This window comes from Psittacula echo (genome assembly GCF_963264785.1).
Source record: "Psittacula echo genome assembly, chromosome: 8".
NCBI classification, from domain to species: Eukaryota; Metazoa; Chordata; class Aves; order Psittaciformes; family Psittacidae; genus Psittacula; species Psittacula echo.
The window spans coordinates 15,453,755-15,474,096 of NC_137744.1; the positions used below are offsets into that span (position 1 = coordinate 15,453,755).

Sequence of the window (20,342 nt, forward strand, 5' to 3'; positions counted from 1 at the left end):
TGAAACACTCTCCACTAAAAACACTTGGGGTAACTAAAACCTCCCCTCCTGCTCATGCAGTGCTCTGTAATGGGCTGCATGAGCTGGGGCTGGAGCAGCACTGGTGACCCCACTGAGTCCCTCCTGGCTCCCAGGGCAGAGTGCTGCTGGATCCCACTCAGCAGGCAGTGGGCAGGAAGGACACTGTTACGGTCCCTCCTGGGGCCGGTGGAAAGGGCAGGATGTGGCAGGGCAGTCAGAGTCACTGGGGGCAGAGGCAGACATAATGACTGTGATTCATTCTGAAGCACTAGCATGTTACACCCAGTTGTAAGATAAAGAGCTCATTGCTTTCCTCTGATGATAGGGTTGTGTGAAGACAAGAGGTAAGGGAAATAAATTCTACCAGCAAGTGGTCTCAGGAAGGAAAAGCCCTGAATTTTGAACCAATAGCTGCTGTGTGATTTTTATGCATTCTGTGCAATCAAATGATATTGAGATCATCATTAGAGCCTATTAAAAACACCACAGTGAATTCCGTGCGTGCAGCGTGAAGGGTTTCATCTGTAGTTAAACTCTTTGATTTTTAATTTCAAAATTTATTTTCTAGTGAAGATGAAGGACTTGTTTCTAGCACAGCATTCATACAAACGCTTTGCTTTTGCCTTTGGATAAAACTGTGATTAGCAGTTTGAAGCTTTCTGTGTTCTTGGCATCGAGCAAAACAACACAGTCATCAGAACAAATGCCTGACAAAAATATTGAAGTGTGGTTGAATTTAGGGACTTTAAAGATCAGAACATGACGGAAAAGTGATAGCTTCAAATACGAGCTGTATAGATCTTTGATAGACAGTGTGGCAGCAATTAATAAGAAAAAGTGCTGGGGTTTTAACTGTTTTTCAACACAGAAAGTGTGAAAAATGTTGCTTCTCCCTTCCCTGTTTGATATTGGTGGGGATGTGCACACATATGAAAAGGTGGATGTACATGTGCAGAGAGATCACAGCCTCTCCATTGCATGAATAGTAAATGGTCTACTTGGAGGGGTTCTTTCTCTTAATCTGTTTAATCTCCTTTCTGTCACATGGCTAAAGACAGCAGGAAATCAAATGTGACATAATTACAAAAGAAATAGTTTCCCATGAAGTGATCTAATGTCTTTAAGCTATAGATTGGAGAGGAAAATGTATCCTTACAGGAACTAAAATTAACAGCTCATCCATCATCCACTCCTTGGAAAGGGAGCGCTGGGTGGTATTGGAGTTTAGGTGCCTGAACCATTTTACTAATTTCAGCAGGCAGCTAGGATTTAACAAAGCTTTCAGTTAACACTTAATAACAAATAGTTGAATAAATCTCTCCTTTGTTTTCAATAACAGGTGGCCTTTGTCTATCAGCTCTACTTGTGTTTGTGGCTTAGGCTTTCCAGCTCACTGATGTCTCGATGCTGCTCAGAAGTTGATCTCTGTAAGAACAGGGTTTCTGGCTGTGCTGCTGAGGTGACCAGTTTCCATGGATCAGGCACTGTGTGTGGATGCAGCCCACGGCAGAGCCTGGCACAGCTGCCAGCAGTGGGTTAACCCTGTAACTGTGCCTGCACCACAGAGACAAGCAGAGAGCGCCTCGGGGCAAAATCACTTGCTGTTTGAATGCTCAACTTTTTGGAGAGCAGCTCTGTGATAATGATAATGACATTGCTCAAGACAGCCAGGACCCTGGGTTTTCAAGTCTCTCCTGCTTTACGTAATGCTGCTCTGTCACATTAATACATCCTTACTAGGGATTCATTTAAAATACATGGGTGCTGATAAATTACTCACAGCACTGCTGCTGTTACTTTTGCATAATTAGAAAATACATGAAGGTTTAGAAACTCTGATGATGTGAATATGAAACATCCCCTCTTGCAGTCCACTGGGATTTCTCCATCATTGCCTGTATATTGGCCTGTTCTGTCGGGAGCTGCAGACTCATTAGACCTGACAGTGTTCAGATCATGTGCTGGAAATGCCGTTTTCTGTTAATTTATTAGAGGCCAAATCCAGAGCAGGGCTGGTGTGCTGCTCAGCTGTGCAGACAGAACTACTTTGCTAAGTGTGTCACTGCTGGGGAGATGCCCCTTAGCCTGGAGGCTGATGTAATCACTCCCTCCAGCCAGCTTGGGTGCATGCTGCCTCCTGCTCCTAGGGCAGACAGACAGACAGACGCGTGTCACAGCCCAGCCACGCAGAAACCTGTCGGACCCATCCCCTGCTGTCTCCCCATGCAGCCTCGCAGTGTGCTTTCTTGGTTAGGGCCCTGGCTCTGGCCATGGATTACAGGGGATTTACAAAGGCAGCTTGTCTCTTGGTGAAGACTTTAGTTTTAATTTCCTGATCAGTACTGCAACAAGGAGGAATGAATGGCAGCAGTAAAGTGAGGGGATGAATATAAGTATAGTCTGAAGTTCAGTGTTGTGGAGGAAAGGACATTTTAAAATCTTGATTTACATTGTGCTACTCAGACTGTTACTGACATGTCAGTGATGTCCAGTTACAGTCAGAGTGACTCTTTGCTTGTCTGAGTTAATATGAGCCCAGCTCACTCCAGAAAAGATGCCTGTTAAAGCAGTTACAGCATATTGCCTGCCTGCTGCCAAAGCTCATGTTTTCAAAATGACCATGATGCACAGGAAGCAAGTCTCAAAAGAAAACTCGTTCAATGTTGTGTTATTTTTATAGGATAAAGTTCCTTTTGTAATCAAGCCAGTGTGTATGTTGGGTGTGGAAATACTGTAGTATTTCCATATGTAGAAGCCTGGAGGGGCTCTTTGCAGGCTGCTTTCCAGCTGCACTGTGTGCATAGCTGCCCTTGACCCTCCTTCCCCACCACTGCCTCCTCCATGAGCTCCTACTGGACTCCTGTCCCTTCTCTGGTCAGGCAAGAAACACTGCCCGTGGGTTCAGAGGGCTGTCTTCAAAAGACAGCAACTGTCCCCACAGCCCCCATGTAGGAGTTGTCTGAATCTTGATAGGGAACACAGGGCAAAGCGAGCAGCCCAGGGTTCATGGGTCTGATGCTTCAGCTCTTCTGATCTTCAATTTCCCAACTGCCCAGTTGGGACAGAAAAGTGCCATTTCTAAAGGAGAAGTTATAGCATCATTAGTTTAAACAACAAACCAACATGACAGTGTCTCCCATCACAGACTTGACTGTGAAGTACTATTATACACCACTTCACCTTTTCTTTTATATTTATGCCTATGTTATCAAAGATCTGTGTATTTCTGCAAATATATAGGCTAGTTTACTACACATGCTTGAACCTTGCTTTCCTGTAGCATCCCACCAATTCACAAACCGTGGGTAGAGTTTAGTAGATCTGGGGGTTGGCCGTGCTGAAAGAGAGATGCCCTGTGTGTGCTCATGGCATCTGACCTACTTTCTTCTGCCGAGAATGTAATAAAAACAAAAGGTTCGTATAATGATGGGATTGATTTTTATGCCCATATAGGTAAGTAAATTGCTGGCATCACAAGTTATCTGTGGCTAAAAGCTGTGACATTGATCTGTTAAGACTTTGCCCTATGACCTCCTGTAAATGACAGCTGTGCTTTCATGTCTGCACTTGGGAAAGGGGACTAATGGTGCCCTCTGGCCTTTGTGAGAGCTATTTTTACCTTCTCAGTAAAAAGCTTGGAAATCTCAGAGACAGCAACCTTATTAATCATGTTATTATTATTAATGTAGCATCATTATGCCAGCCTGCATGTGCCCAGAGCTCCTCACAAGGAGGCAGAGCTGACCCAAAGTGAGAGGGCAGAAAGGCATCAGATCAAAGCCTTATCCAAAACAGCAAGACAGTAGTAGCCACTGCATTGCAGTTTGCCATATTGAAAGTCCAAGAAAACAACTACCTAAAATCAGTGGATCGCAAAGTGATCCCCAGGCCAGGCACCAGCAGTGATACCAAGGCAATCTTCTGGCATTTTTTCACTCCTGTCTAATAACTTGCTTTTCAATGGTTCATAGGCTACTGGATTCATTAGTTGCTGTAGGAGAGCTCATTGCACATGTGGAAGAAAAGCAGTGAGTGATGATAATGAAGCTAAGGTTCACACTTAACTACCCAAGCTCATATCAGTGAGGTGTACATGTATATAAAGGGAGCATGTATTATGCAGATTAAATACCTGCACTGTTTTTAGTACAGACCTTTGTTTTGTATCAGCAACATCTGTCTGACTTAGGGCTATAAATTTCCTTAGTTAAAGAGCTGTAAAGTGTTCACAGGGCTGATGTAGCAGAGGAATGTGTTACCTTTGCTGCTTTAGGCCCTTTATTGGTGTCTCTTCCTACCTTTGTGTGCATGCCATGGTCAGGATGCTCCATCCACTTTACACTTGTCCCACTCCCATTTGCTGCACTTCCCTGTTGGATTTACTGCATTTCAGTGTGTGCTGGCCAACTCCAAAGTGTATTAAAGTTTACGTAGCCTGGATCCAGCCCTAAGACCAGGCAACTGTAACTGGCTTCCTTCTGGGTCTTCTCCCTCTCCAGTACACCCGTTCCATTTCTTACACTGATGTTGCTCAGCATGAAATGTTCTCCTGTTCTTCCTTATAGCCTACCTCTTGGATTACTGGAGGGACTTTATCTCTTTCTCACCTCCCTCTTCTATTTAAGCTTATTTATCACTTTTATTTAAGCTTATCTATGACTTAGTTTTGAAGACAGAGGTAAGAAAATTAAGATCAGTGTAGTCTGAAATTTTAAACATACAGAGTAAAGGGAGAATACATAAATTAATTTTAAAAGTAAAATTGGTTTGGGTGGGTTTGGCTCATGGCTGCCTGGTCAACAACAGTCACCTATAAGAGAACATTTTGAGCTTGACTGCTGAGAATTAATTTCCTGGTGGCTGTTATAAGAAACAAAGGAGCATTTTGGTCACTTTAATAAAACGTCCTAGCAGGGTGCATGAGATGGGCATTTTGAAGAAGACCTGCAGGTTGCAGAGAAAGTGTCAGAGATGGCAAAACATTCTAAAACAGGCAAAGGGCATCCCTGTAACATACTGTAACTAGAGAGGAAAAAATGCTGTTTCTTTCAAATAGGATAGCTTCTCTGCTGCCTGGTAATGGAGGAGGTGACACAATGTCACTTATCACAGAAGTGTGAGACAACTGCCTGCAGAGGGGGAAAGGTAATTCGGTCAGTGGGAGAAGGCTTCAGTCACAAAGATATTTTAGAGCTGGATTTAACCAATGTCAAGGAATCATCCAAGATGTGCAATATATCTGTAGGCAGTTTGGGATGTACAAAAGTGAACCTAAGGCATCTGGTCCCGCTCAGCAGGAGCCTGGTTGCTGAGGTTTTATTGTTGAATGGATTGAAGAAATAACTGCAATTGAGAGGTAAAGCTGCCTCATTCCCGCTGCCTACTGCACACCCGCCCTGTCCAGCTGCACTTCTTGATGCTGCAGCACATTGTGGGTTTGTTTGGTTTTTCATTTCAGTACTGGAGCCAAACACACACCAAAACTAGGAGAATGGGAATGACAGACAGTGTTAAAATTGTGGACTAATTGAATTGGCACCTTCTTTTAAACTGAACGCACTGCTACCCAGAAGCAGTGTACATTGAGGTACCAGTGAGTAACGTGAAGTGACTTCTCAGAATGAGGAGGTGCTGAGGTGTGTGTGGCTCATACTTCTGCATAAACATCTCCACATAAAGAAAAAGCCAGCATTATCGACAAAGCAAAGGCCAGCTCTATTTATATCTGCAGTAAGGCTGCGATAATGAAAAGACGCTTTAATGTGTCCCAAGCCCTGGATGAAACACTAAAAATGTTGCTTTTAAGAAAAAAAAGTGATAATAATATCCCCTTGAAATGCTGAGGAAATGTGTGTGGCAGACTTCTTGAGAGCAATATCAAAGAAATGAAATAGGAGTTGCAGAGCATAGGGAGTTACTGCAGTTATGGGCTTTGAATTGGTTTAAATCTCTGCTTTTAAGCTTTTTTTCTAAATATCTCTTTAGAAGTAACACTTTAATGAGAGGGAAAATGTTTTACTGCCACTGAACTCTAGCAGATCTGTCAGACCTTACCTTATTTCAGAATGTAAATCCTTTCTCTCTGGTTGCTCCTGTCTGGCCCTTCTTGCAGGTGTCAGACTCCTGGAGGGACGAACAGGCAGGAATGTCTGCAGAGGAGGACAGATGGGCGATAATATTCTTTCAGCACAGCATTTACAGCTTTATAGTTAGAAAGAAAAGAAATTTTCCTTTTCTGAAAGTCTTTTAGGGGCTTCTGGGTTTTTTGGTCTGGTTTTTCTTTGGAGGCAATTGGAAAATTGGAAAAAGGAAAATATTTACCCAAAATACTGTCTTTCGTTTCATCTTATTGCATCTTTGACCAGCTTTAGTCAAGTTGTTTTGTGTCATTTTGCAGGTGTAAAATACGGCATTTCTGAGGAGGTTTGCAGGTTTCACAGCTCCTCTGGTGCCCCTGTCCCTTTCTCTAAGAAGCTTCATCATAAATCATTATTTTGGCCTCATGGATTTAGGGGAATGGCTGCAGAGAGCAGCACTAACCAAGCAGGACTCAGTGGCCGGAGCCCGTTGCCTCCCTGGTCCCCACACCAGGAACACCCACGGATCCTCATCCAGACTCCCCCAGCCAGGCTCCGGCTGCTCCAAAACCAACATGTGCACCGTGCATCTTATTTTAACCTTTCCCAGTCAATACCTGCTGTGTTCATTTCTAGCCTGCATTTTTGCCTACTTCTAGAGATCAGACTACTATACTCATTCAGTTAATTTGATAATAACAAGATACTACGAAAATCCCATTTGGCAGAATATGAAATGGGCACTGATCACATAGAAATGTACAGTTTCAGTAACCACATCATCCAAAAGAGTTAAGTGAAGGGAGCAAACTATAAAGCTTAGGCTATTTATTAAAGCTGAAAAGAAATCTGGTTTTGAGTCATGGAATTTGGTTTTTTGAAGCATGAATGATGATATTGACCTTTTGCCCTTGAAGCAGGGAGTGTGCTTTGTTTGGACCATTTGCAGCCCTGAGCATGCTGGTGGCACTCATCAGATAACTTATTATTAACAATGGACACTTGTATTGGCAATTGCTTTTAGGTAGTCTGGCCAGCTGGAAAAGGGTATGAAAGAACTTGCTAAAGACAGACATTCCGGTAAGAGTTAGGAGATGAAAAGGAAAAGAAATTCTGATTTATCTATGTAATTAAAGGCATGGTCTGCAGAGGAAAACAAGCGAAAGCATAGGTAATGAATGCACAGTTTTTGAATGCTAACCACTTTAGCTTGCTGAGAGATAGAGAAAAGCTGTATTTGTACCTTGGGACTCAGAGCTGCCTCTGTCCAAACCCCATGGCCCAAGTCTGGTGGAGGCAGTGAGCAACCACACTCCCCACCAAAACAGGGTTTTACCAGTGTAAGGACCGTTTCAGGCTGCATTTATATCCCACTTTCTCTCACCACTTCTTCACTCCCGATGCTGGACAAATGCAGTCATACAGCCCATCTTTAGCCAAACAGCGCTGTCAGTCAAAATCCCTCTTGCTTTTCACACCCACCACCCAGCCAGCTCCTAACGAAGCTGTGCTGTATTGTTGTCTCTCTGATTTCCTATTGTTGATTGGGCTGATTTTAATTGGTTTGCATTTTCACTTGTTTTTCAGCTCATCAAGAAGGATAATTAAAATAAAAACTTGCCCTCTGTGCTCCTCTCCATCCATCATAGCAACACTAGCTGAGCGTGTTAATCTGAAGAAGGGTGAAGGCAGGGCTTACTCCTGATGCGGTGTTTGGAGGCTGGTTGTTAAGCATTGCATTATTCAAAACACATTAAATTGTCCAGAATAAGGAGGAAACGTGTCTCAATCATCAAGCTGATGAACATTAACAGTCTTCTGCCACAAGTTAGTTAAATTCAAACTAGATTTAGCTACTGCCTGCCTTATTCCCATTCTGCAAGGAAAGCTGTGGACAGGAAACTAGCAGGAGGCATAAATTCCAGATATCCACTGCTTGGACCAAAAGCCTTATATAAATCCTTTGGATTTCTAGGCTTTAGACAGTTGGCATTACAGCCTTCTGTCAACCAAGCAAAAAAGTTTAACTGGTAGTCCAGGATACAAATGCTTAAGAGTCTGGAGGTGGCTTTAAGAGCTGAGGGTTGTTTAAATGTTACTGGTTGGGAAGAGGGAGAAGGGGAAGTAACACATTTCTCAACATTGCCAGGTTTACAAAACCTGTATGCTGAGCTAGAGGCTGTTAGGATTGGCTCAGTCTCAAAATGCGGAAGACGGGAGAAAACAGATATATCTACATGACATGCAAGCAGTTTAACAGGAAGTTTTTTTCAGCTTATTCCTAATATTTGTTGTTGTCTCAGGAAAATGTGAAACTGAATTTTGAAAATTTTACTATTGCTTCATAAAGGCTTCTGTAATTACTATTTATATCTGTTATATGGGCATCACTTTTAGGAGCCATGAGTGCTGTCCTGGTCTTCTGTATCATAGACGTGCCATCGCTGCTGTGAAAAGCGGACTCCTGCCTTGCTGGGAACTTGTAATAAGCACACGTCAGTGTTTCCTAGCTGCAGGTTAGCACAAAAACCAATGCTGAGGATTGCTGTGGAGAGGAGAGGCTTCTTCTGCATCTCTTGGCCATGATGAATGAGCTAGGATGTAACAAGCTCCCTCTGGTTCAGTAGCAGAGCAGCATGCAGGCGGTTAAACCCTTCGCAGAGCAGGAACCGAGGTGCTGGGATGGGCACATGCTGTTTCTCATTCTGACTGCCAGTCACATAGCAATTAGTAAAATAAATGTCTGAGAGATGTTTTCCCCTCCCCAGCCATTTTATCGCTTGGTTGTTGTTCAGGGGCAATGTGTCTCTCTCCAAGCTACCTTGACTTCTTTATTTGTTAATCAGGTATAGGGTGTTAACTATACTGCTGAGCTAAGCCCAAGGAGCTCAGCCTTGTGCCCGTCCCAACATGGCTCTTCCATTTCCCTCCTTTCGTCTCTCCCAGAGGTCAAAAATAGCCGTCTACGAGAAGATGTGGTCGTACATGAAGTCAGCCGAGCCTTCTGTGTTCACCAAGACGACAGCAGACGGCGTGGCGAGGGTGCGGAAGTCGAAGGGGAAGTTTGCCTTCCTGCTGGAGTCCACAATGAACGAGTACATCGAGCAGCGCAAGCCCTGCGACACCATGAAAGTTGGCGGCAACCTGGATTCCAAGGGCTATGGTGTAGCAACCCCCAAAGGCTCAGCATTAAGGTGGGTGGAATAATATAACAATATCCATGTTGTTATAGTATTCCACCTACCCTGATGTATTGTGTTGTCATTTTCTTTCTTGTGGATTTTGAGGTAACTTTAAAGTTTAAAATCTTCAATATTCCATGGAGTTAAATAAGACGGTAAATTATGGTTTCGTTTATTTAATGCATCCATTTTTTTTAGTGTTCTCTTCGTGTTGTCCTTTCTGATTGTTTGTTGCTGTTTTAATTTTACAGTTCAATGGCTTTTTCAATTTAAATGGTAAAAGCCGAGTTAACCTGCCATATGTGACGAATGTTAACTGCATGATGTGGTGTTCTTGTTACTTTTTTTCTCAAAGACAATTTCCCCATCCCGCACACTTCAGTTTTGAGCAGATGTTATCCTCCATGCCACCTTCCAATATTTAACCCTGTATTTGCTGTACAGACATTTTGATAGCTCCACGTTCTGTGAAATTTTAGCCAATTTGTCCTCTTGTGCTCCTTTTTTTATACGTTACGATTTCCTAAGCATTTGTGCATTTTTTCTTACAAGCTATGTTTTATCGTTTCAAGAAATGCTGTTAACCTGGCAGTATTAAAACTGAATGAGCAAGGCCTCTTGGACAAATTGAAAAACAAATGGTGGTACGACAAAGGAGAGTGCGGCAGCGGGGGAGGTGACTCCAAGGTCAGCCTCAATGTCACCACAATCGGGTACCTTAGCAAAGAGTAATCGGCAAGGCTGTTATTTCACTTCTCAAGGACAAAAAAAAAATCAAAAATCACAAAAAAGAATGTACATTAAAACCATTTGAATAATTCTGGTGGGGAAGAAAAACCATTTGCTCGGCCAGTAGCTCTTTCAAAGAAACGGTCTTATTTAATATCATCAGCAGGCTTGGTCAAGCTTGGAAACCTTATTTAACTAACAGATAGAAAGTCTAGTCTTGGTGGGACCTACACAAAGCAAATCAGTACTTGTAACTGTACAAGGAACCTTAGGCTTAGTATGGCATTTACATCTGGCCTCCATACTAAGCCCTGAGGACAAGGCTTCAGTCCTTCCCCATGCTTTAGCTGTGATGCAGAGTGGTTTTTGAGAGGCTTTTTTTGCCAGCACAGACATGGAGGTGAGGGCTTCCTTCTCCTTCGTTAGGGAGGGCTCAAGCAAACCAGTACCAGCCCGTGCCGCTTTGCTGGGCTGATCTGGTGCCAACAGAGGTCCTGGGAAGAACCCTCATCTCTGGAGGAGAGCTGCATGTATGCGTCTGTGGCTCAGGAAAGGAAAGAGTGACTGCTCATCTAATCGCAGTGTGGGGCTGAGAGAAAAGACAGTGGTAGCAAAGACATGTTACACAGAGATAGATGGCAGTTACCCGTTAATGGTAAAATAATAGCAGTGATGGTAATGTGTAAGGAGCTGGAGCTTGCAGCAGGTGAAACTGAAAGGTATGTTGCTTGCCTCAGGGAAGTGTGTTGATGTACTAAACTGGAAATGAATCTCGAGGAAAGAGGCTTTGGTAGTTTTGCTTAGACTATTCAAATGTCACCTTTGGTAGGCCACTGACGAGTCTTCTGCACACACCTGTACAGGAGCACTGCATCTGTGTTTGCTGTGCTTTTCATACAGGTGTGGATTAAAATCCCAGCTCCATTGACAGCAGTGGCAAAACTGTCACTGCCTTCTGCTGAGCCGAGGCTTTCCCCAGTCTTCCAGGCAGCCTGTAGGGAAGTGACACTTTCAAAGCTGCTTTAATGAGCTCCTGTATTACAAAACCAGTGTGCTTTCATATTGCCAACCTTAACACTGGTAATTTCTGTGGTCTTTAACATGGTGAAGAGAAGCTGTAGCTAGAATAGGCTGGGTACAATTGGTCACCTTGGGTACAGGAATTACAGGTAAATTAATTTCAAGTACCCTGTTATACTGAAAAGCACTGAGATTAATTTTCATAGTGACACTCTCCTACAGCTAGTAAAACCAGTTCCTTAGGAACAGTAACTCCTAATCTCTCTTACAAAAATGCTCCAGCTTTGGTCCAAAATCAATAATAACAGTATTTTCAGTAAACCGCAGTTTCGGACAATTACTGCAAATTACTGCTGCATTCTATTCATAAGAGTTGCTTACAGTTGGCTATGTAGCAAATTGCTCAGCTACTCATCTCTGATGTTAGCAAGCCACTGTGTAATAATAAAGGAAAGAGAAACTCTCGAACTCAGGTTTGATCAATAACTGGGGGTCTGCAGTGCTCAGCAGCAGCCTGAAGATGAGCATGAGCCTTTTTGTGCTTTCTAGCTCTGCTGCTCATCCTTCACATAACATTTATATATAATGTTATACATGCCAGTATATTAAATGTTTAACATTCTCCTGGGATCCAGCACCTCATTGTCTCATGCTGCCTCCGTGAAAGAAAATGCTTTGTACAAAGCAGCTTCAATGAACTCCGTTGCTTTGAGTTCATTGAATTAAGCCCAGCCAACTAATACTTGCAGCCCTCAGAAAACTTAGAAGGATTTAAAAATGGTCACAATTAAGGCAGGGCCATTCTATTTTTTACTTGTGCTGGAAGACCTTTTACAAAGAGCAGTGCTGTCCCTTGGCTCTGGTCAGGTAATGTTAAGGGAGTGGATTCAGATCTGCTGTGGTAGCATGGTTTGGCATCCAGCGAAGAGGGAAGGGGCGCAAACACGATGTGTGCCTTGCTGGTTTAATCCATAAATCACAAAGCAGCACTGTCTTTCTGCAGTTTGTCATAACATGCTGTGATGAAGGACTGCTTGTTTGTTTGAGCTGCAGACATTGCCTCTCAGGGGCATGGCAGAAGTCCCCAGGGAGGAGAATGTGGGTCAGAAAAAACCTCCCACCGAAGACTAGACTAGGGGAGGCAGGGAAGGGGTTAGCTGTTCTTTCCAGAGAGGTAAATCAAAGGGCTTTTTTGTTATGAAGGCGGCTTTCTTTCGAGGTAGTGTTTTGCAGGCACTGAGTGCCACAGGCTGCAATGCCGCTGTGTTGCAGCAGATGGGGAGATGCCTTCCTGGGCACACACACCCCTGTCGACAGCCACTAATGCCCAGTTCAGGCATCCCCAGCCCCACGGGGGCCCTGCTGTCCTCCTGAGAAGGTGAGCACTAGTGCTGCCCTCCAGGCACTAACAGCCCCAATACTCACTGACCTCTCTCTCCTCTCCTTCCTCCCGTCAAAAACTCTGAGTTGCCCTCATCGTCTCATCCCATTCTCTGGTTAATTTTTTCTATGAACATGGCTTCATTTATAGAGCATTTCAGAGGAGTCATGTCAAACCTGTTCTTTTTCTCCCTTAAAGGAGGTGGCAGCTGGGGGGATCAGAGGGAATGGGGTGGTGAAGGTGCCTCAAGTAGAGATGTAGACCTTGCACCCTGTCTCACAGGGCAACACAGGGACCATTACTCACTCGGGGCAGCTCTCTCTACCGGCTGAGCTGACAGAACACCTCTCTCAGCTTCGCCAGTAGAGACCCAGGCTTGGGAAACAGCTGTCCCGAGTTTGTAATCAGCTGCTTTCTATCTACTGCCAAAGAGGTGCATGTAGCTGTGAGCCATTGTAAACTGATGGTGCCAGTGTCTTAAACTGAATTCCTCTGTGCAGTCTGACATTCTAGCTTGTGCTGAAAGCCAGAGGTAAGTGTGCAGCCTGTTTGCTTCTGCCAGAGCCCAATGTTGTCCCGCACAGAACCCAGGAACGCCCTCCATGCTCCTCCTCCCTGCGGTTAGCATGTGGTTCACTTGTACTTGGAGATGAATGCTTCCAAGTTGTGAGTTCACCTCTTGTTATTGTGTCTTCATCACCACTGGAGAATTAAACAGTCACTTCAGATTTCACAAGGATTTTGAGTTTTGTAGCAGGAAAAAGAAAAAGTGTTCAAATTGACTTCCTGCAAGTTTTGCGCTCTGTTTGGTGACACAGACTGCAAGGTTAGTCCTGTGAGCATCTCATGGTTGTGAGGTCCATGTGTACTTTAAGACTAAAAAGATTGTGCTGTTTTATTACTTTAAAGGCCCAAGCTGACATACGTCTCATTTTCAGTGTTACCAGTATATGCCAGCACTGGTGCGGAGCAGAGGGTGCCAGTCTGCCCTGCAGTGTCTTGCTGTCGATACTGCCCTGGTGAACGGAGTTACCCTTTGGTCCTTACTTAAGAAGGCCAAAAGGGAATGTGCTCCATCCATACATGATTTGTCTGTGATGCTTGTCAATATGTGTGTGCTGACTTGGCTGGTGCGGGCATTCTGGTACATGCACCAAAATGTGTTCACTTAGCTCTCCTAAATGAGCATGGTTTTAGTTTCATCTGTTTGATTCATGGTAAATTATACCATCTTCAGATTCTCCTGTACATGTGAGCTGAGTTCTTAATCATGAGAGAATGCAAAATAGCAGTTATTAAAAAAAAACCCAAACATATTCCAAGAAATATGTTACAGTGTATTATGAGTTTGGAAACTAATTATTTTGTTTATTATACAATCCTATCTGAGTGATGGCTGAATAGGAATTTAACAAGCAGTAGACAAAAGGGGATGCAGACGGTGGTAGCAGGCTGAGTGACTTAAGTGAAACTAATTATTCAGCTGCATAAGAACAATTTTCTGCTAAGATAAATTTCTGTAGTTCTGCTGTTGATACATTTCTTGTATTCTTACACCTTCACGGTAACACTTAATGACAACCAACACAGAAGGAGAATGTTTGAGTGCCCCATCTCACCAATTTTGCATGCCAAGATTCCTTGCTAATTATTTGACTTAATTTCTTTCATATATTCTTTTTTAGGCTGATACCTCTTTTGGAGTACATCTGAAATGACGTGTGATGCAATACTACTCCATTTCTCAGTTGTTTCTTTTTAATCACAGGATTACTTTTCCAGTGTGCCAGTTGAGTTCTGCCCTCAGAGCCACGCTCTGTAAAGCATCACATTCCCAAGCCCTTCCGAAGTGGGAGTGTGGCCATTAGCAGATGGAATTTGTTCCCCCATATCTTTGTGCTGTTTTGCTTTGATACATTTTCAGCATAGCTGTCAGCATTTGTGGCATAATTTTTTTAAGTGGCATATTTTTAGAAGAAATCTGTTCTGCATTACTTTAGATGATACCTGACATCTAAAAAGCGCCATTGCCAAACGTGCTCTGCTTTAAAGGGAACATTTTCCCAAGGAAGTATTTCCCAAGTTTCCCTAAGGAAATGGCTATCGTAAAAAGATGCAACTCAATTTATTTGAGCAATTTGTTTGAAATTATGTTAATCAGCATGAATTTACTTGCCACACATTCTATAGGCCTGGGTTATGAGCTGGAAAAAAGATAAAATGGCTGGTCAGAGCCAGCGACAGTAGCACAGAGCTAATTCATGCTCAGAGCTAGGAAAGTAATATGAAATTATCGTATTGTGCAAGTTAGTGATAAAGCAAAAGAATACTTTAAAAGGAAGACATCAGAGTATTTGTTTAATTGACAGCTATTAGTTTATAGCATATTAGGAAATAATACTGTGCATGTTTTGTGCCAATAATGAAGTCTTAATGCTCTAGGAGTTCATTGGAGCATCTCACTTAGAGCATTGCCAAGAAGGGCAGAGAGCCTGCTCTGGCTTGCAGAAATGTCTGTGCTGTTTAAGGGTACTTTACTGGGATTGTAACTAGAAGACTCAGAATGAGAATTTGGGATGAGCAAGTTGTCCAGGCTGGGAAGGGGTTGGTAGAGTCAGGGCTGGCATCTGAGAATTAGGAACTGCTTTGTTTTGCCTGCATAACCTTTAGGATTGTGGGAACTAGCTTTGCTGCCTTGTTGAAGGTGGAGCTGAGTGTGTAAGGAAAAGTGCTTGTGCAGTGTTAGCTGTGGGAGAGCCAGGCCTCATGCAGAGGTACTAATCCTGCCTTCATGGCCATGAGGAATCTTAGAGAAAGACTTATGACTCCTGGGCTCATTTGGATAATACCTGTGGTGCTGAATGATTAATATCCATAAATTGCTTCCATGAGTCATTTATCCTGCATTGTAAGCATCAGTGTGGGAAAAGCCAAGGCACAGCTCCTTGGGACTGGAGAAGGAAAAAGGAAAACCAGCAGCTCAAAGTGGGGCTTCCAGCAGCGGGACCAGATCCCTTCCTTTGACCATCTCCCTGGGGGTCTGGGCTTGGCTGTTTCCTCTTTAATGGTAGCTGCTGTCACTTTGCATACAAAGGGAAAAGTAAATGCCTTTCTTCTTCTTCTTCAAAGTAATTCTGATGTTTCAGCGTTGGGCTCACATTGGAGGACGCAGGCACTTGTGTTTCTCTGGTGGATTTCTGTGTGCTCGCCAGCTCTGTAATCATGGGTTGAACACCTCTAGCTTTATACAAGCGATGTAGCTGTTCTTTGAAAGTCTTGTGTAGCCTTTGGAGTAAGCAGCACCTGCCTGAGGAGCCTGAGAGCAGGAAGCAGAAGAAGGCATCCCAAGAGGAAAATAAATCGCAGAAGATGGGGGGGAAAATGGCTGTGTCTAGAGGCAAGAGAAAGAGAAGGTGAGGGGATAGCCCATGCACAAGGTAAGTTGAGTCTCTTGCTCATATCCATCCAGGTTAGAAGGATCCAGGCAATGACAGGAAAGATCCCTGTTAGTTCAGATGTTGTAGGGTTGAGCGTGATACTAAACATCTGCCCTCCCTTATTCTGCCTCCCTGTGTGGGTAGTTCTTCCTCCCACCCTCTCGGTGCATCTGTACCTCCAGTCTCAGGCACTGCTGTGAATGAACTACAGTGACTTGTTAACGGCTTGCATTTCCTAATCCAATAGGCATGTATTATTGCATTAGCACTTGGCATCTCTATTAGATTATGATACTGTTAGTACAGAGTTTAATTTGTTTGAGCTACATTTATGAAACATATAAATATACTTTCCTAGAGACAGTCGCTGCTGGCAAACACAGGCTGCAAACTCTCTGCAGGATCTTGCAGTCTCAGCTGGGAACATCTCTGGCTCTGTGCAGGTGTATTCAGAGTGTGAGTAGGTGTCACAGTGACATTGTGCATCTGTGTATGTCTTCCAGTTAAAACATGGAAATTTAAAGTGCATACCAAGTTACTACAAGGAAAAAACCCACAGATCCCACAGAGATACAGTGATTGCCCCAGTCTGCCTCGAAAAAGTAGAGTTCTTTTGGCCAGTTCAGTGTTTCTTGAACACTGTTTATGGAAAATACATGACGACTAGAACAAAGTTCAGTTACAAAGAACTCTTGTAGCTACTGAATACTCAGCAGTAATGAAAAGAACATCCTGACAGATCATTTGCCTAGTGCTGAAATGGCTGTGCTGTGTTCAGCATCCTTTGCAAAGCCTCTGGTTTGCAGGCATTTGCCATCAGGGCCAAACTGTGAGCAGTGTGCCTGTGCAGGAGTCACTAAGGCACTCTGAACAGAAGCAGTCCTCACTGGCTGACACCCCATGTCGTGCTGCGGGAGAAGCCACTGCCTGTCCCATAGCTGCGGGATCTGTTGTGGCAGTACCACAGTGTAAAGAAACGCTAAAAACTACTTTGTGTGCTGTTTCATAGAGAAGATTTTGTCATCTCGTGATAGTGCCAAAAGGCACAAAAGAGGCAAAATGTGCAGCTACCTCCTGAAGGAGCATCCTTACCCAGCTGTGGGATGGCCCCAGATGAGCCCATGGCCAGCGCTGGCAGCAGGGAGCTGCAGTCCTGGGGTGCTGCTCACTGGCACCCGCAGCCTCGGCGCCTTCAGTAGCAGGAACCGCTTCTGGCTCTGCTGTTGAGGAAAAACAACATCCTTCTGCAGCGGGATTTATCGCTGTGCCCAATGCCTCCAAGCACTACGGCAGCCACCAGCATGCAGTGTGTTTTTTAGTGCCTGGGGATATATGGAGCTTGAGGCACTGAGTTTTAATCTTCTAATTTTGAAAGATCTTTGTCTTTTCAAATGAGATGGCTTCCGCTTTGATCCCTTCCTCTGCAAACCCATAAAGCATTTCAATCCCTCAAATGTTAAATCTTGTAGATGTGCAACTGCTGGTAGCACCGAGCAGCGAAAAAATGGTGCAGGTCTGAAGTGGTAGCAAAAAGCAACCAAGTGTTCATTACTTAAAGAAGAAATGCTTTTTCCACGAATTCCATATTAAATGTACAGTGCAAAATACAGAAGATCACTTTCTGAGACAGAAGGCAACAAATAAGAATAGTGAGTGACTTATTTTTCTACTTTTATTTTCAGGGCTCCTGCTTGAAGACCACATAGGTGTAGTCTTTAAACAAACATAGTGGGTTTTAATGATGCACCCGTTTCCGTCTGAAATCTTTCCCCTCCCTCACGCATGGGTGCATAGCAAAACATGAAATTGTGGCACGGAGACACTGCTAAATTGTTAAATTATGACAGGCAGATAGATTTGAGCTCAGAAAGAGGAGCTCTTGGACAATGCATTCACCCGCAGGTTTTGTATCCAGTCAGAAGCTATTTCAGTAACAAGATCTGACAAAAAGCCCATTCAATAGTTACAGATCAGGCTGGGATTTATAGAGCTTGGGGGAATAAAGTGCCTTATTTGATTTAGATGGGTCTTTAACCTCAAGCAGTGCCCTCTAGAGAATAATCACTGGTATCATTGATTTGGTATCACTTCCTGGGCTGTTTCTATCTTTATATTTTAATGATGCTAAGGTGGTTGTTAGTGAGATTTTTATGGTATCCTGTCAAATTAAGCTGAGTGCCCCCACTTCATTTCTGCATTTGTCAGTGTCCTGTGGGAGCAACTGGCTCAGGGACCCAATCGGGGGCCACTGGCCTTCTGGTCCCCTCAGGTCCCGTGAGCAGGACTGGAGGCTCCATTAACATCACCTTCCCTTCCACTCATCAGAGCTGAGCAGGGAAGGCTGGTGATGTGGCATGATGGCTTTGAGGGGTTCCCTGTGGCACTGCATGTGTGGGGCTGAAATCTCAGTGCAGAGCAATAGTGCAGTCATTTGAGGTCATTCTCCCTGTCCCCTTCAGATATTTACCTTTCAGAGCATGGTAGAGGTGACACTTCCCATGTGTCTGCAACAAGCTTCCCCTGAAGTCAGTGCAGTTTGCCAGTGATACCGACAGGAACAATTAATTCAGTGTTTTCAGTAGTTTTCCCCTAGAGGATTTTTGGAAGCATTCTGAATTAAGAATATTCTTGTTGTTTGTGCATTAGTGTACTTGCCTTTCCTCTGACAGCACAAGGTGGATTTTAGAAACCTGAGCATTCAACATCTAAACTCTCACTGCAACATTGTTGGTTGGTTAGTGCTGACAGCAGCAATCCCAGGGATGCTCCAGCCAGCAAGGACAGCTTTGGTCATAAGAAACAAGAGAAAAACAATTGCCACTGCATAAGTGAGAGTGCTCTAAATACGTCAAATTCCCAGATTAGGTAAAAATAACAGGGATTAAAAATGAAACAAGTTAAGAAACCACTTTAAAATGTACTAACCAATACCTGGTAGCACAATGGACTTTTGCCTTCTTCACATCACTGGGATTTGAATGGGAGGGATGGACCTCTTGGTCTGGCTGCATGGCTCGGCAAGCTTCTGCACACTGACTCGAAGGGAGCATGTCACACTTCATTCATATTGCACTATTGAGAGGACCAGATTTGCCAGAAACCTCCTGTGGCTTTTTGTTGCTCTGATCCCTCGAATCGGCAATAAACCTGGCCTAGTCAGATATTGGACCAGATTTACAGCTGCTCCGTGCCCACGTGGTGTGACACAGCTGGAGCCCAGGGGTGTCTTTGGTGATGTGATTTTTGCCTCCCCTAATGTACCCAAACAGCCAGTGCCAGGGCACATCATAACACAAACAGCTTTGCTGTAAATACCGCATCCCTAGTGATGTGTGCCTGCTTTTCCATGGCACTTCTCCAACCAGAGTTACTTGGCATCTGATGTTGTACTGCCAGTCAAAAATGAAAAAGGGCATGCTAGTGACCACACAGGATTTAGCATTGTGGCAGTGTGTATTAACTACATGGGGCAGTCGTGCTGCTGGCCTTCCAGCCAGAACTGTTAGCAATGGACAACACTCCTGTTGGCCATGTCTACAAGGTGTTTGGAGCCAGCACTCACCTGACTTGTGAGAAGGATCCCTGTTGCCACTGGCCTTACATTTCTTGCCTTCATCACTGAGAGAACGCTGTCCCTGAGTGAGATGGCACACATCCTTGCCTGGTGCCGCTGGGGACACAGATGTCCTGCCTGTGTAGCACTGCAGAAGCCAGTGAGCCCTGCTGCTTGAGTGTCACTCACAGAAGCAGTGGAGCTGTGGCAGTTGGAGTTCTTGCCTGGTGGTTGGCATCCACCTGAGCCACCCATCCATCCAGGCATCCCTCCCTGGGCTGAGGTGCTGATCAGCTCTTCTGCAGCCTGTTCTCTACTATCCTGAGCCTCAGCTCTGAGCATGAGTGAAGGAAGGACGTTTTCAAGACCAAAGAGGAGCTCTCACTGCTGATGTTGTTCTGGTCTTTCAAGCTTGTGGGTGATTTCTTCAGTTCTACCCCTGAAAAAAACTGCATTTGGACTGAAGATGCTGCAAGCAACAGTGCTGAGAAAATGCCATACTGTACCCTGTACACCAAATATCCTATGAACCATCATAAACCAGCTGATGATGGGTGAAAGGTCAGGGTAGCCCTCAGGCAGCCCTGCTGCCTGGGAGATTCAGTGAAACCCCTCTGCTGCCCACCCCATCCTGCACAACTGAGGAAGCCCTTTAATTAGTGCTCCAAAGAGCCTGTACTAGTTACAGCTTTTCTCTGCAGCTCCCTTTTCTGAAAGATTGTGTCTAAGTATTCTGAATTCTGAGCAGTGGTTCATGGTTTGAGGGAGCAGTGTGCTGTTTGCCATGTTCATCTGCTCTCCTTGGCAATGATCATTTTTGGGTATAACATTTATATTGCATTCATTAGAGCATGGAATGGGACGTGAATTATCCAAAGCTGTTCCAATCACCACTTAAATCTTTATGGATTGCAAGTAATAAACATAACTACGGTATTGCTG

At 44.2% G+C, this 20,342-nt stretch overlaps 1 protein-coding gene across 2 annotated transcripts in view; it reads left to right on the plus strand.

Annotated features, from left to right (window-relative positions):
• Positions 1–20,342, plus strand: part of GRIA3 (glutamate ionotropic receptor AMPA type subunit 3) — a gene marked incomplete at both ends in the record, with an annotated part of 145,998 nt that overhangs the window by 117,473 nt on the left and 8,183 nt on the right. The window contains 2 exons of one of the 2 annotated variants that reach the window (XM_080624695.1): positions 9,045–9,292; positions 9,853–9,967. In XM_080624695.1, the coding sequence (XP_080480821.1) occupies positions 9,045–9,292; positions 9,853–9,967 (363 nt within the window). The remainder of the gene's footprint in view (positions 1–9,044; positions 9,293–9,852; positions 9,968–20,342) is intronic. The other variant, XM_080624694.1, reaches the window with a different exon arrangement.